At 44.5% G+C, this 17,210-nt stretch overlaps 1 protein-coding gene across 2 annotated transcripts in view; it reads right to left on the reverse strand.

Annotated features, from left to right (window-relative positions):
* HTT (huntingtin) overlaps positions 1–17,210 on the reverse strand; it is a 141,512-nt gene that overhangs the window by 112,345 nt on the left and 11,957 nt on the right. For both annotated transcript variants that reach the window (XM_082727054.1, XM_082727055.1), the window contains exons 2-5: positions 15,650–15,733; positions 5,765–5,885; positions 707–766; positions 252–331 (exon numbers count right to left, since the gene is read on the reverse strand). In XM_082727054.1, the coding sequence (XP_082583180.1) occupies positions 252–331; positions 707–766; positions 5,765–5,885; positions 15,650–15,733 (345 nt within the window). The remainder of the gene's footprint in view (positions 1–251; positions 332–706; positions 767–5,764; positions 5,886–15,649; positions 15,734–17,210) is intronic.

The following is a 17,210-nucleotide window of genomic DNA, read 5'->3' on the forward strand; positions in this document are numbered from 1 at the left end:
GGAGGGGGGCTGGCAGAAAATAAACAAGCACACTGATAGTGTCCCTGAGTATTTCTGAGAGTGAGAAGTGCTACGAAAGGAAGACAAGCTAAGAAACATGGGTTGCCACTTGGGAGGGCAGAGGCGGAGGATATTAGAACTTGGGGAAGTCCTCTGAGCCAGTGACGCCGAAGCCAAGAGGGAAGGAAGCCACAGGCGTTGGACCGCCCCCCTCAGCAGACAGTAAGAATATTCCAGAGCGCACAACTTACCTGCACTTCTGAGGCCGGACCAGGTGTGCCAGCTCAGCAAACCTCCACAGGGCAGCGCGAAGGCTCCGGGGAGCACCATTCTGAGAGGGATGAGAGTGGTGAGTCACGCTTAAGAGTCACGGACGCTACTCCGAAAGGACTTCATAGGAACAAGAGCATTTACGTGATTGCTTATTTCTATGTTTAGACACAAAGCCACGTAAACTGTAACTGCCGCAGTTACAGAAGCGTCACAGTCTCGGGGCGTCAATTACAAAGACGGAAAACTTAATTCCCCTCCCATCTCATAAACAGTGAAGAGGAACCTTGTGAAGGAAAATAAAGCGGTGAAGTGTACTTTACCAGAAGCATTTCCGTCTAACATTCCCACTTAGTAAATAAGACAAGATTTTACACATGCTGCTCAATCCAAGGAAGCAGCACTATTGGCTCAGTAAGAGAACATCAAAGCCTACCTTTTTGATTTCCTTATACAGCTCTAACTGCAGCCTCGGCAGACTGGAGTCCATCAGGGCCTGCAACAGAGCACCAGGACTGAGAAGATTCACTCCGCCAGCCCGGCAGAAAACGAAAAGGCAACTAAAATTTCAACCTGGGGGCAAAGTGGAATTTTAGCAACTAAATTTAGCAAGCTAAGCTAAGAAACTGCTTGTTGAGAAAGAAGCACATACATACAGGCAACCACTGAATAAACCAGACACAGGTCACCCACTTGAACAAAAAAACAGAAAGGAAAGAATTTAACTTGATGTACAATGAAATACGACATAATACTGAAATCCAGCGGTAGATGGCCCAAATTCATTCTAATGCTCTTATATTAAATCTTAACATTCAAGGAGAGGAGAAAACATCTGAAAGGTTTGCCTTCTTCACTGAAGTGCACACTTCCGGACAACCCAATATCAACAATGGCCTGGAGTCTGTGGCGCCAGGAGGGCAATGAGCACACATGGAAGACCAGAGCCCCTCGCTCTGGCGGGCAGGGACACCATCCTTTCTGAAGGTCCTCCCTCGATGCACGGGTGCTCCCAGGCCTGTGGTTCAGAGCTTGCAACCAGTAAGGAACCCCGTGCTCCTCAGAATGTGCCCCCATCCCTGCTCACCTCTGGGCCCAACCAAAACTGAAGGCCACCAGGCGAACTTCAACCCAGCAAGAATAGCCAAGGGCTACCACCACTAGTGGCAGACCCCGTGTTCGAGAGGGTTTCTCAAGATGTAAGGAAGGGAGAAGAGAGATTCCTGGCCCCCAGTCTCGCCCGCAGGAACCCTCTCTCCTCTGAAATGGTACTGCCAATGATGGCCTGTCTGCCAAGAAGAGAGGAAAGACAGAACCGAGCTGCAAACCAAGCTTGTTCCATGTGATAGAGAGCATATCCTATCTACAACCTGAGCTGCTTGTAGTAAAACTCATATGGGTTCAGTAAATTTGAAAACCAAAAGCAGAGTCACCTTTGGGAGCTTCTGAATTATAACAGTGTCTCAGAAATGTGTAAATCCTAACTCTTCAATTTCAGTTTGTACTAAATCCTTAAGCAAGCACATCGAAACAAACATATATTAAAGATGCTACTCTGCAAATAAAACCAGAAGCCATACCCAAGTTTTATTTCAATTTGTTTTAGAAACCAATCTCAAACTTTCTTTATAACAAGAGAAAACTAAACCTCAAACCCCGATTAAGAGCAAAGAATCAGGGTTCCCAGTCACTGCATGATAGCAATCCGATACCCCCCACCCTGCCCCCAAATCCCTTCCTTACCAAAGCAGACACACCCACTCAGCTGCCAGGTGGAGCCCCTGACAGCCCACCTCTGCCTCCTTGCTCCCCCTCCCACAGCCACCATCCACCTTACTCTCCCAGGACAGGACTACTCCCACATGGATTCTCAGTACGCACATGGATTCTCAGTACGTAGGTCTTTCTCTACTCTAAGGCAGGCCACACTCCATCACCACGTTACTCTTCCTAAATAAAGCACTCCACTGACCACGTCAAAATCTTTTGAGAGTGGGCACCTGGGTGGCTCAGTTGGCTAAGTGACTGCCTTCAGCTCAGGTCATGATTCCAGAGTCCTGGGATCAAATCCTACATCTGGCACCCTGCTAGGCAGGGAGTCTGCTTCTCCTACTGACCTCTTTCCACTCATGCTCTCTCTCTTTCTCATTTTCTCTCTCTCTCTCTCTCTCAAATAAATAAATAAATAAATAATTTTTTTTTAATCTCTGAGAGCTCCTATTTACCAAATAAAGGCCAAGCCCCCCTGAACCGACCCTCAATGCCTCCCATTCCCCTAGGGCACACACTAGAGCCACTCTCCTCTGTGAGCCTGCAGAGGCCTCCTGGAGCCCCCGCGAGACAGGGGGCTTCGGGAGTTAAGGGGATCTCTAATCTCCTCACTCACCTACTAGCCACCACCTCCAAGAAACCTTCTCTGGCTCCCAAACAGAAGACATCTCAGTCTCCAGAGTGCCATGATGACTTGTCAATGTCTCTCAGAACTTTAGAGTTCAGTGCCATGTACTGAGTGATTTCTGTTTGAATGTGCTTCCCCACCTGAGCAGGAGCACACTACCAGGCTGAATCAGATCCCCACTGCATTGTCCTATATTAATGAAAAGCAACATGTCCCCTTGGCTTGGGCCATGAGTCTGGTCTCATCAGAAGCATGTAACAACACACAATAGAAGACAAAAGTCAAGGACCTGACTCCCAGGTGACGTCTGTGTTCCTGCCCCTCCCTGACAACTGAGCAAAGGAATCTCTGAACTGGGAGGCCTAACATAGGGGAAATAGGACAGGAGATGGCCAGAATGACAACTCTGGCCTTAAGTTATGACCCAGAGTCACAGCTGACAACCACCATACATACGCCAAACTATTCAGTCCAGCAGTTCTTGGAAATGCATCACTGAAGAAGAAAGGCTTGGAAAGCAGAACAAAGCCTACATGTCCAAAGGCCAACATCAGAGCAGTCTGGGGTCATATTATTCCCTCTGCCCTCCTGAATCCCTCTCTTGTCATGAAGCAAGGCATGGTGCCCTCTTTAGATATTCTAAGTCTAAGCAACAAGTTCAAGAACTAAAACATCAGAAAAAAACCAGTCTGGTCCTGCCAGTAGGAATAAATAAAGTAAGCAAGGACATTGAGGCCTGGAGAGAAGAAAACATGACTGAAAAAGACCATCTGTAAATATGCTATGGGACCCCACACGCATGTGAGTATCACTAACCGGTCACAGGCATGGAAAGGAAGGACAGGGCCGCTGGCCGTAAAATGCTGGTGACGGTGGGGTGCCAGCAAAAGCAGGGAATACCAGCAAAAGTAGAAGAGCAGGAAGCTACCTACAGATGGAGGAGGGCCTCCCTAAGGCTGCTCCCACCTTGGAGCTCCCTGCCCAGCTACCTGGGCAGGGAGGCTGAGGTGAGAAGAGCCCAGAAAGTGTGGCTAGCCAAGTAACATGCTGGTGGGGGGAAGGACCTCTGGATGACAGGAGACCAAGGAGTCTGTGTAACAGAAGAGGGAGTGCAGCTGCTGTTCTTCCACACCCTGTAATCTCTTTGGGTGAGAATGTAAGAATCTCATTATTGGGGCGCCTGGGTGACTCAATCAGTTAAGCATCGACCTTCGGCTCAGGTCATGATCTCAATGTCCTGGGATAGAGCCCTCCATTGGGTTCTACACTCAGTGGGAAGTCTGCTTCTCCCTCTCCCTCTCCCCCTGCTCATGATGTTCTCTAAGAAATAAGTAAATCTATTTATAAATAAAAAATGTAGGGGCACCTGGGTGGCTCAGTGGGTTAAAGCCTCTGCCTTCGGCTCAGGTCATGATCTCGGCGTCCTGGGATCGAGCCCCGCATTGGGCACTCTGCTGAGCAGGGAGCCTGCTTCCTCCTCTCTCTCTGCCTGCCTCTCTGCCTACTTGTGATCTCTGTCTGTCAAATAAATAAATAAAATCTTTTAATAAATAAATAAATGCGAAATGTAAATTTTTTTGAATTTCATTTAAAAAAAAAAAAGACTCATTATTAATAAGAGTCCTTCTCACCACTTGGAGGACCACTGAGTGGCCAGGATGGCACTAAACACACCGCTTTTGATCCTCACACACACTCACGTATAGCACCGCACTCCGACTCCCTTTGCAGGGAAGGAAACTGAGACTCACAAAATCAATACATTTCCCAAAGTTGTTCAGTGAGTAGGGGACAGAGGCAAGATTCAAACACAGGTCTCCTTGACTCCAAAATTCGTGTATGACCTATCTGCCTGGCAGAGGGCCTCAATCTAATTGAGCAGGAAGGGGGAGTGATCCTCTTGCTGAGGAAGGCAGGGCCCGTGAAGGAGAAAGGAAGGGTAACCACTTGGCCAATGTAAAACATAACCACTCTCCAGAGAAAGGCCTGAGAAGGACTCCAAAGAACCGTTTTGTTTCTTGAGATCCTAACGAGAAGGGAAATAGTCACTAATCTACGTTAGCTTGTAGTCCTTGGTTTATCTGGCCATATGAGGATTACTAAGAAAAGAGCCTGCAAGGGAAATGAAGAGATGCAGGCTCTTCTCTAAGACTTATCTAAATTTCAGGGTTGGAAGTGGAAGCCGCAGGGGAAAAATAAGAAAATTACAAAGGTCCAATAAGCAAGAATCCCTGCAGAGAAAGAAACAAGGAAAAAACAATTCTGGGGAGATGTACAGTGCTAACCCCAACGCCGGCGTCCCGACAACAGGGGCGCTATGAGTCTGCACACACAATGACAAAGTCCCCATCAATGACAAAGGTGGCCTAGAAGGTGACCAGGATGACATGGGGACACAAAGTAGGAAAAGGGCAGAATGAGGAAAAACAAGGATAGTTTTCCAATACATTAAGAACTGTGGAAGAAGGATTTTATCTTCAAGCACAGTAGTAAACAGGAGCTTAAAGCTCTGGTGGTCCTGGCCCCAAAGTCAGCCTCAGGAAGCAGCAGAGGAAGAAAACGGTGTTTCCTCTCCACTCCCTAGCTCGCCTGTGGCCCAAGCACTTTGGCTTTCTGGCTCTGCCATCCTGCTCTGGGAACTCCTTCCCCCCAGCCCCATCACACCAGCCCCAGCGAGCGTCTTATGGGAGTCTTGTCTCCTGAGGAGGTCTCTGCAGGGGCCGGGAAAGCAGACAAAGGAAGAGAGTCCAGACACACCATACAGAAACTACAAATGGGAGTCCATTAACCCGTCCCCTGCCCCTCCCAGGGCCTAGTGGCTGCTCTAGGCTCTGCCCAAACAAAAGTTGGTGCCTTAGTGACATATTCCTCAAGAACACCCAGCAATCCCCAGCAGTGCCCCCGTGACCTATGCACGATACAGACAGAGCAGGGGTAGCAAGCACACAGGCAGATACGAGCTCCGCCAAAGCACACGCCAGGTGAAACAAGCACAAACATCCAGAGGGACCATGGCACTCAAGACAGAGGAAGGTACTTTAACAGCTACTCCCCCATCCACAAGTCCGGTCTAGAGAGCGCAGCTCATGGGCTTACTTTGATGACTCTGTTGAGGCACTCATCAGCCACCATCCGGACATCCGACTCTGCATCATCACTGCACAGCAGGAAAAGTTCCATAGCGATGCCCAGAAGTTTCTGAAATTCTGGAGAATTTCTATGTAAAAAAAAGGAGAGAGAGAGACTGTCACAGCCCAGAGGAACCTACAAAGACATGACACCGAAATGCAATGAGGCATCTGGTATCTTATATGGGATTCTAGAAGAAAAGTAACATTATGAAAAAATGAAGGTCAATAACTGTATTAATACTGATTTATTAATTGTGAAAAATATGCCATAGTAATGTAAGATGCTAATAACTAGGGTAACTGAATGTGGGGTACAGGGGAACTCTCTATACTCTCTTCACAATTGTTCCGTAAATCTAAAGCCATCCTAAAATGTAAAAGTTTATTTAAAAAAAGAAATTGTATTTGCAATACAAATTTCATTTTTTAAGGGTTTTGTTAAAAACCCTTAAAAAAGAACTGTTTTATACATAATAAAACTCAATTTAAAAAAAAAAGAGGCAAAAAAGACACTGCTTCACTCCCAGATAGCCCCCTGCTCTCTGCCAACAGGTTACTTTTACTCTTACAATATGCTTGGAATCCTCAACACAGTACACCAAAATAACTGTTTTATGCCTTTTAAATCATGCTTTCGATGTGTCCTGAAGCAAAGCCATATTGCACCGTAGACTATAAGAGACCACGGCCAGGCTGTGGTTTTGCTCCTCTAGCTCAGTCCTGAGAAGACTAGAGACTATGCAATGCTTGCAAGTGATTTTGAAATGTCTGAGAGAGTTGGTCTGGGCTGTCACGATCCACGCGGCTGAACACAGCCAAGACAGAGACAGGCTGACGGGCCACATTCGAGAAACTGATTTTACAGCACCATGGAGAACTGAAAGCCAGTAATACGGCCCCTGTATAATGCTGTTATTTCTGAATCCTCAAAATCCAACTGCTGTTTTACCATCTCAGCCTGGAATACTCTGAAATGGGGGTCAATGCTCCCTTCCCACCATGTCCTAATTACTACCAACAGTCAGAAGAAACACAAGCCTAAGAGAATCCAAAGGACCACCTTAGCAATGATCGACAAATACAAGCAAGACACAAAACACGCCACCCAGCAGCATGTCAGACCTCACCCAGGCAGACCACAGCTGTGATCCACAAGGCCTCCCAGAGGTGGGCACAGCATTCAAATGCTGCCCAAAGAAGTGCTTAGCTACAGAAGCATAGCATGAGTTACAGGTCTGACTTTGTGCTTTCTAATGGATACATCAAAAATAAAAAGAAACAGGTAAAATTAGTTTTAGTAACAAATTTCATTTAGGGGTGCCTAGGGGGCTCCATCAGCTGAGCATCACCTTCTGCTCAGGTCACGATCCCGGGGTCCTGGGATCAAGACCCATGTTGGGCTCCTTGCTCAACAGAAGCCTGCTTCTCCCTCTGCCTGCTGCTCCCCCTGCTTGTGCTCACTCTCTAACAAATAAACAAATTCTTAAAAATAATAAATATAATAATATATTTCATTTAATCCAACATATCCAAAATATGACTATTTCAATATGAAATCAATATGAAGAAATTATTGATAGACATAATCTTTTTTACAGCACATCTCAATTCAAACACAAAATTTTCATCAGTGGTATGTTATCTGTGTTTAGACTTTATAAAACCCACAGTTAGAAGTAGGTTCACTTGCAAGTAACAAATAAATTCTGAAGATCCAATGTACAACATAGTGACTATAATCAATAACACTGGATTATGAACTTCAAAGTTGCTAAGAGATCAGATCTTACCTGTTGTCAATACAGAAAAGAAACAGCAATCCTGTGACTCGACACAGGTGTCAGCTAAGACTACTGTGGCCTCACACTGTGGTACATCCAAGCATCAAACCAACATGCTGTCAACCGCAAACTCACACTGTCATGGGTCAATCATATCTCAATTAAAAGAAAAAAGCGGGGCGCCTGGGTGGCTCAGTGGGTTGGGGCCTCTGCCTTCGGCTCATGTCATGATCCCAGGGTCCTGGGATCGAGCCCCGCATTGGGCTGTCCGCTCCGCGGGGAGCCTGCTTCCTCCTCTCTCTCTCTCTGCCTACTTCTGATCTCTGTCTGTCAAATGAAAATAAAATCTTTAAAAAAAAAAAAAAGAAAAAAGCAAGTTCAGATACCATTTCGAACCATGCATAAAAGTTCTCCAATAATCAGACTGAATACTGATTTTTAAATTTTATTAATAAAACAGACACTGGGCTAATGAGGTTACAGATTTCTTCTTGAGAGAGCTTTAGAAATGTGTCTGTCATGAAACCTGTCTATTTCATCTAAATTGTCCAACAGTTGCATAAAGTTGTTCCTAATGCTCCCTTATAATTCTGTCAATATCTACAGAACCCATATTAAGCTCATCGCCCTCACTCTGGACACTGGTAATGTGTTACTTCACTCCTTGCCTGGTCAGTCAGTCTGATGAATCTTACAGACATTCTCAAAGAACTCACTTCTGGCTTTATTGAGCTTCTACAGACTTCTCTGTTTTCTACTTTACTGACTTCTGCTCTCTGTCCATTCTTCTGCTAAATTGGGGTTTCATCTGCGCTTGTTCATCACGTTTCCTGACATGGAAGCTGAGGTCACTGCTTTGAGACCTTTCCTTTTTTTCGAAACGACAGGCATCAAATGCTGCAACCCTCCCTCAGACATGCTGCAGCAGCATACCGCAACTTTCAAAAACCTCTGCTTTTATTTTTGGTCAATTCAGAATGCTTTCAGATTTCCCCTTTGACTTCCTCTGTGATCCATGGGTCATGAGGAAATGAGCTCCTTGTGTCCCAGACTATCTTTCTGGAACAGATTCCACTGTAATGGCATCGAGGTCAGACAGCATACTCGTGTATGAATCCTTTTCCATTTAGAGACTTGTTGTATGGCCCAGAGGGTCTCTCTTGGCAAGTGTGCTATGAGCACTTGAGAAGAACGTGTCTTCTGCCGCTCTGGCTGGAGTGCCTGTAAATACCAACCAGGCCACATGGGTGGGTAGTGTTGTTCAAGTCTTCCAGACCCAGATTTTATGTCTGCTGCTCTAAGAATGTTTGAGAGAGGCTATTGAAATCAGTCTCTAATTGTGGCTGTTTCTCCTTACAATTCAATCAGGTTTTACTTCATGTATTTTTGAGGCTCTGTCCTTAGCTACATAAACATTTAGGATTGTTATGCTTCCTTGATGAACCAGACACCTTGATCATTATAAAAGTGACCATCCTATTTCTGGTACTAGCTTTTACTTAGAAATCCCCCGTCTGATGTTAACACAAGCACCCCGGCTTCATTCTGATCAGTGCTAGCGTGGTCAGCCACCTTCTTTAACTTTTAAGCTATTTGCGCCTTTATACTTAAAATGGGTTTACTGTAGGCGGAATATGCGAGGTCTCAGATCTGAAAAAACTTGTCTCTCTGTTTAATGTCATTATTGACGTAAGCAGATTTAAATCTACCATCATACTATTTCTTTCCTTCTTACCCCAGGTGCTCTTTATTTGCCTTTCCCCTATTTCTGCTTTCCTGTGGGGTATTTTTAGGAACCCCTTTTATCTCCTTTTCTGGTTCATTAGCTATAACTCTTAGTTGCGCTTTCAACTGTTGCCCTGTTTATAGTCTATATCTTTAATTTACCCCAATCTGCCTTAATGGTATTATACCACCTCACATACAGCATAAGAAACGAACAACAGTACTGGGCTCTGGGGCTGCTGTAACCAGCTTCTAAACTGGGTGGCTGAAGGGGCGCCTGGGTGGCTCAGTAGGTTAAAGACTATGCCTTTGGCTCAGGTCATGATCCCAGGGTCCTGGGATCGATCCCAGGGGCCTCTGTTCAGCAGGGAGCCTGTTTCCTCCTCTCTCTCTGCCTGCTTCTCTGCCTATTTGTGATCTGCCGTCAAATAAATAAAATCTTTAAAAAAAGAAAGAAAGAAAGAAACTGGGTGGCTGAAAACCACAGGTGTCAGCCTTCTCACAGTTCTGGAGGCCAGAAGGCCAAAATCAGTATCACTGGGCCAAACATCAAGGTACTTCCCTCCAGAAACTCCAATGGAGACAGGCTCCTTGCCTCTTCCAGTATGACAGTGGCTGGCACCCCTCAGTCTATGGCCTGATCTCCATCTTCATGTTGCCATATGTGCACACATGTGCGTGTGTGTGTGTGTGAGAGAGAGAGAGAGAGAGACCTCCCTCTGCCTCCCTCTCCTAAGGATACATGTGGCTACATCTAGGGTGCCCCAGGACAACTCAAGATAATCTCTCCATCTCACAACCCTTAACTTAATCACACCCAGGAAGACCCTTTCCCTTTGAGGTACATTTACACAGGATTCAGGGATTAGGACCTGCCATCTCTGGGGGCAGGGGCACTATTCGGCCAACCACGAGCTATGAAACAGCCTTCATGCTAGTGTTGTCCCACATTCTGCTTCCGCCTGTCATAAAGCCCCAAAATCCACGATTATTTTTGCTGCAAGCAATCCATTAACTTTTGAAGAGATGAAAAACGAGGGGGCAAGTCTTCCAGTCACATGGTACGGTCACCACTTCCCAGCTCTTCAGTCCTCTGTGTGGGTCCAGCTTCCTCTCTGATCTTAACTTTCCTTCTACCAGAAACACTTTCTCTACTAGTTCTTAGAGCGGCTGCCTACTGGACATAAACTGTTTCAGCTTTTGCATACGTGACAAAGTCTTTACTTCACCTCTGAGAGACAGACTGACTGGCTATGCAGTTGAACAGTGTTCTCCCTCCACAACTTTTACAAACGATGCCCCACTGACTGCTGGTGCATATGGTTTCCAGCAAGAAATCTGTAGGCACTCTCAGCTTGATTCAACGTAGCTTTTTTTTCCCTAAGATTTTATTTTTTTATTTGACAGAGAGAGAGATCACAAGTAGGCAGAGAGGCAGGCGGGGGGGCGGGGGGGGGGGACTAGGCTCCCCACTGAGAGCCCGATGCGGGGCTCAATCCCAGGACTCAGGGATCATGACCTGAGCCAAAGGTAGAAGCTTAACCCACTAAGCCACCCTTGGGCCTCCAACATAGCTCTTTTGAATGTCTTGTCCTCTACGTAACACATTCCATCTTTTTCTTCTAGCTTCTCGAGTACATAAAATAAAGGAACTGTTTTCATGGTTTTGTACAAACTTTACCATCTGTGCAATTTCTGAGTCAGTTTCAACTGACCCCAAAGAATTTTATTTTCCTGCTTATTTCACTCCTGAAAAGTTTTGGCTGAATGCTGGATCCTGTAACTTCTACCTCGTTGGGCACTATATACTACTGAATTCCTATATAACACTCTTGAGCTTTGTTCTGGGAAACAATTATGTTACTATGAAAGAGTACGATCTCAGGTTTTGCCTATAAGCTTTATCAGGCAGGACCAGAATATCATCTTAGTTCAGGGCTAAGTCAGCCCCACCATGAGGACAAAGCCTTCTGTACACCCCAGCCAAGGCCCAAGAAGGACACCTGTCCACCGTGGCTGGGTGAACAGGTGTGAACTCCAGCAAGTGTTCCTCCTAATCCTTCCAGGTGATCCTACCCCAGCCGGAAGCCGTGTCCTCACAGGCACCCACACTTCCATAGGAGCTAAAGACTCAAAGGATCAGTCCCTCCACAGGCTCCAGGGATCATTCTGTGTAGCTCTCTTCTCCAGGACTCTCCCCAGCTGGCTGTAGCTAACAGCTCTGTCTGTCTCCTTAACCATGTGCCCCACGGCTCTGCCTGGGTTTCCCCTCCCGACAAGACTCCTTCTACACAGTAATAGGAAGAAGTCATATGGCTCCTACACTAGTTTTCCATTTTTCAAGGACTGCCGTTGCTCTTCGCCTGATGTCTGGAAAACCACTGTCACATATATTTTACCCATTATCAATTGTCTTAGGCAGGAAAGTAAATCTGTCTTTGGTATTTATCTTAGCCAGAGCAAATATCTTTCTTAATATTTTAAACTTAAGTTGTTATTATAGTATTAATAAATTTTCTGGTCACAAATACACATTTCTAACAATCACCTTTTACAAAGTTAATTAACATTCCCTTCTATAAGTATATTTTACTTTTTCAATTCCCCAACTAATAAGTCATTAAGATTATTTTTAATTTTCTAATGGATGAACAATACTGCACTGACATCGTCACACACTTTCCCAGGGATAACATCCTCAGGAGACACCGCCACAAAGATGACCATCTGAAGCTTGATATTTTTGTCAAACTGCCTTTAAAGAAAGGTTGCCTCACGTCTGACAAAAATCCTTAGTATTTCTTAATGTTTGTCAATTTGACAGATAGAAGCTAATCTTGTTTTTGTTTTAGTCTCTTTCCCCTGACTAGTAAATACGAATATTTTCCCACAGGAAACAAAAAATACATGTCAGCTGTCAGGTTCACTGGCCCACACATATTTCTTACCTTCTGAACTACCTGGCCATGTTCTTTGCCTACTTTCCTATTAGGCTGATAGTCTTTTCCTTAATGATTTATAAATGCCTTTGACATGCCGTCAATACTATCCCCAAGTTGAATTTACTTTCAAGTTTAAGGTGGATTTTGACATACTGAACTATATTCCAGTCAAAACAATATTTTCCTTTATATTATTAGCCTTCCTCTTCCTAAAATCAAAAATCCTTTTTTTTTAATAATAGTTTTTTTTGTTTTTGTTTTTGTTTTTTATATTTAAGTAATCAACCTGACATTTAGGTCTGTTTGCAATATGAGGCACAGACATAATTCTCCTCAAGTCATTTGGTTCAATAATCCATCACTTTACTACTGATACAAAATGTTATATTTACCATAAACTCACACACAGAGATGCACACATACACTCTCCTTTCTATCCCATACCTTCTTTCATATCTGACAGCGAACTTAATCTTGTATCCCCTCGCACCATACTGCTGACCTGTCAAATTTTCTTTGCAACATTCATGTATTTATTCTTGCAGGTGAATGAGTTCAAAAATACCCCTACTAGAACTCTGATCAAGGCTATTTAAATTTATGGATTTATTTAGAGAAAATTCAGCTTTATGATAAAAAGTCTTCCATTTAGGAAGCAATGTAGTCATCTAAACCCTTCAGGAAAGCCAACAGCAGTCCACATATTTTCTGTGGATTTCTTGTCAGTTCCTTGAAATTTTCTATGTTGGCGCCACTGTGAATTAGATCTTGAACCCTGATATTTTCTGACTGACCAACACTAATATATAGGAAACCTAAAGACTTCTGTATAATTATTTTTACCCAACCACTTTATGAAGGTGTGCACACTTAGATAAGGGTTCCTAGGTATTCCTGAGAGAAGACTTGTTAAGAACAAATTCCCAGGGACACCTGGGTGGCTCAATTGGTTAAGTGGCTGCCTTCGGCTCAGGTCATGATCCCAGCATCCTGGGATCAAGTCCCACATCGGGCTCCTTGCTTGGCGGAAGCCTGCTTCTCCCTCTGCCTCTGCCTGCCACTTTGTCTGCCTGTGCTCACTCTCTCTGACCAAAAAAAAAAAAAAAAAACAAATTCCCAGACCACATGTGAACAGAAAATATAAGTGTGTTTGGGAAAGAGGGCAGTGAGGTATCTTCATTACTGTATTTCTGACAACTTTTCTGGATGATCATGATGCTGACCCGTACTGAGGAACTAGTAAGTCAGACCACCAAATTGGGAGCCGAAGTACACTAATGGTCACAATATCCATGAAGTTTTAGATGACTTCCCACGTTAAAAACTCCGGAAGCTACCACTGAAATAACCCCACTGGAAAAAAGGTTAGTATATCACAGAACCTACAGAAATGTACCAAAGATTTAGTTATATTTATATTCAAGGAGAGATCACAGGAAACGTCAGCTATAAAAAAGATTTCAGGGGTGCCTGGGTAGCTCAGTGGATTAAGCCTCTGCCTTTGGCTCAGGTCATGATCTCGGGGTCCTGGGATCAAGTCCCGCATCGGGCTCTCTGCTCATAAGGGAGCCTGCTTCCCCCTCTCTCTGCCTACTTGTGATCTCTCTCTCTGTCAAATAAATAAATAAAATCTTAAAAAAAAAAAAAAAGATTTCATGAAACATTGTGTGTGTGTGTGTATTATCTACCTGAGCTCCACACTCTGAAATTCCTGCAAAGTATGGAAAGTATCTTAAAAATAAATTGTTCTTTGATCTGATGACACCAGAGATGATCTCTCTAGATCCATAAAACATTCCATCAACATGTCCTTCTGTAGAATAAGAAGTATGACTTATCAGCATTACTCCATAAAAAGAGAATATACCCCTGTGAAAACCACTAATGGCTACCGTTTTGATTTAAGATGGCAAACTGAGCCAAACCAATCCTAAGATATCCCAACATACTTTTCTAGTATGAAAATCTAAGCTGATATCAATTCCACTGAGAATGATCAAAAGAAACTATGTTAAGTACAGAACAGGAAGCATTCCAAGTGGAAGAGAGCTTGTCTCTGGATCCGTAAGCTTTCACAGTGAAATGTTCCTGGACTCCTGGATGCTGGAGGTCAGAGCAGCAAAACTCTGTGGCAGGAGAGCAAACGTTTGTCAGGGATCGAAGTCACTTCACATGAAAGCTGTGACACCTGAGAGCTCTGGACGAGACCTGTCAAGACCGCAGAGAGCTCTCACTCCCACGTGGCTAACAAACACACATCCGCAGTGTCAGCTGATCTCACGAGAACCCTAAAAATCAGGACTTACAGTTCATAAATGCAGCAAGAGAGACAGAAAGAAGTTAAATTTATCCAAAATCAGCTGGCTTCTAAGGAGCAGAGATGGATTCAAAGCTTTTTTCCGTACTCTTATCACAGTGTTGTTTTCTACAACAGCATGCTAACTTGGAATTTTTATTTTCAGCACATACTCTCATTTGTTATTTCATCTGCTTCCCACATTTCTACAAATTAGAGAGAAACAGAAATCGTCCAGCACATTTCCCAAACAATGGAACAAGTTCAGCTAAAACGAGCTATTATATGAGAAATCACACTGAAAATATAAAATACAAATGCAAGGTGCCATTAAAAATAACTGAGTCACTAAGTTTCCATCCAGATTACTATTCTAACAGATTAGAAAGAGCTCTTTCCAGATTCCAAGCAGCACAATAACATGAATTATTTGTTCCGAGAGAAAGAAAACCAAGGAGAGAAGTATTTCACCCATATCCAACCAAGTAGCAGAATTCAGAAATCTCAGGCACATCTGTCTCCTACTCAGGCCTAGAAAAGAGGCCTAGAATACTTACCATCCATAGTCTCTAGGAACAGAAAGACAGACAACTGAAAGCAAAGAGAATGCAGAGACTTAGCAAAGACACAAAAGAAGATGCCTTGAGTTCACCCCAAAAGAAACATGAAGCAAGGGAGACTGGCCTAGTCCACTGCCCAGGGCCCTGCGATCCCCATACACAGGTGAGCAGGCATCGGCCATGGCTGGACATGCCTGAATGGCAACAGGATGCCAATGAAAAGCAAAGGCAAAACATGTCATTGGACAGTCTCCTGTTGTTCCGATTACTGCAATAATGTAAAAATACCAACCAGAAGATTTTTCAGTGTTCACAGTTAGTAAGAGTGCTAAGTAAATATAAACACCCTGTTCAATTATCATAATGGTTACAACTGTTGTTTGTAAGTTACAAAAAGGAAACATGACATCTTATAGTGACAGCCAGACATATGAGAAAAGGGGCCTTTAAATTTCTTAAGAAACCTGGGGAGACAAAGAATATTCTAGCCCATTAGGAACAAAAATAGAGTCTCAATTTTTACTAGAAAGTTCAAAGTGCAATTACCTGAGTGACTGTGCCACTATGTTTTCACATATTGTCAGACAATGGTTCACGCGGTCTTTCTTGGTGGCTGAGAGTTCTTTCTTTCTAAAAGAAAACAAAGGAGAAGTGAGTATGTGTTGAATTAGCCACTCCACTGACGTCCACGCATCAGTCACTCATTCCACAGCGCTTCCAGACCGCCACGGAGAAACCACACTCCACGCTGGGGGGCAGGCTGGGGTCAGCTCAAGGAGGCATAGATGAGCTCAAGCAAAGGCTTCCTGAATTAGAGGTCTCCACAGAAAAGTCAGGTGATGTCCCTGATGCACCCATTTCTCCCATTTTAAAGGAGAAACTGTAATGCAGACAGTGACTCGCCTAAGAGCACACCAATGCAGGGGGCACATGATTCAGGGAAATACAGCATTATCCCTACTCTTCATACCAAGCTGCTGCCACTGCTCGAAATCACATTGTAACTGAGGACAGACCTCGTGCTCTCGGGGAGAGACTGACTGCTTCTACACCCAGACAGCTTGGAAGAAGCCTCCTGCGAGGACTTCTGGGGCTGCACAAATAGTCCACTCAAGATCAGAGTAAAGGAACTTGCTTCCCACCCAAACTTACAGCTTCAGATGCCTTCAAGGTATGTAACCTTCAAAACAGGTGACAGAGGGATGATCCAAAGAGGAACCCCAAAATTAAACCAGGCTGAAGAACTACATTCAGAGAAATATTTGAGTGCGGTTACCAGTACACTGTACTAGAAACAAACCAGAAGACTACTAGTTTTTGAGGGAATTACATTATCAAAGGGGCAGTGGGGGTCTAACCTGTGAACACCTTTGGCTATTTCATCCCCAGGGCAACCCTCAGGCTCCAAAAAGTGTATCTGAAGGAAAAGGCTATTACAAACTGTACAATCCAATGAAGGCATCCAAAAGGCACTTCAGATGTGGCTGGGCAAGAAAAGGGGTAAGGATGAACCAGAAGCCAAAAAGAACAGACGGGGCTTTCAACAAGAAAAGAATCAGAGCCTGAGCGAGACGCCTCCTTCATGGCAAGTGGCGGTGGGGGGGGGGGCTTCCCAAGGACTGGCCAACTAGGGTCCATCATTACAGGGACTGGTAAGTGTGTCTTTCCCACTGGTCTCTTTCCTGAACAGGACTTTTACTAGTAAGTTAATACTGCAGACTTCCTGCCCATCATCCGCACAAACACCAATTTTTCCTTCTTGGACACATGCCCCCCAATTAGAAATTCCATTCCTTAGCCTCCCTGCAGGTAGGGAGAGACACACCCCTTCATTCTCACAGATGAAATGGGAATGGAAGCCTCACCTCACCGGCTTACCCTGGGTATCTCCCCATCTAGTCCCTCCAACTAGAACAAACATGCCTAACACCTAGGTTTTGATTGTACAAATAAAGACAAGAAGATTGCAGAACCAACAGGATGGGAGGGTCCCTAAGGGACCACAAGAGGCAGAGGGTTCTCACCTCCCATCCTCAGGAGCCACCCACTTCAAAAGTACTCCAGCGGAAATAACCCAAATATCCTTCACCCAGCGGATGGACGAACA

This window comes from Mustela nivalis (genome assembly GCF_964662115.1).
Source record: "Mustela nivalis genome assembly, chromosome: 4".
NCBI lineage: Eukaryota > Metazoa > Chordata > Mammalia > Carnivora > Mustelidae > Mustela > Mustela nivalis.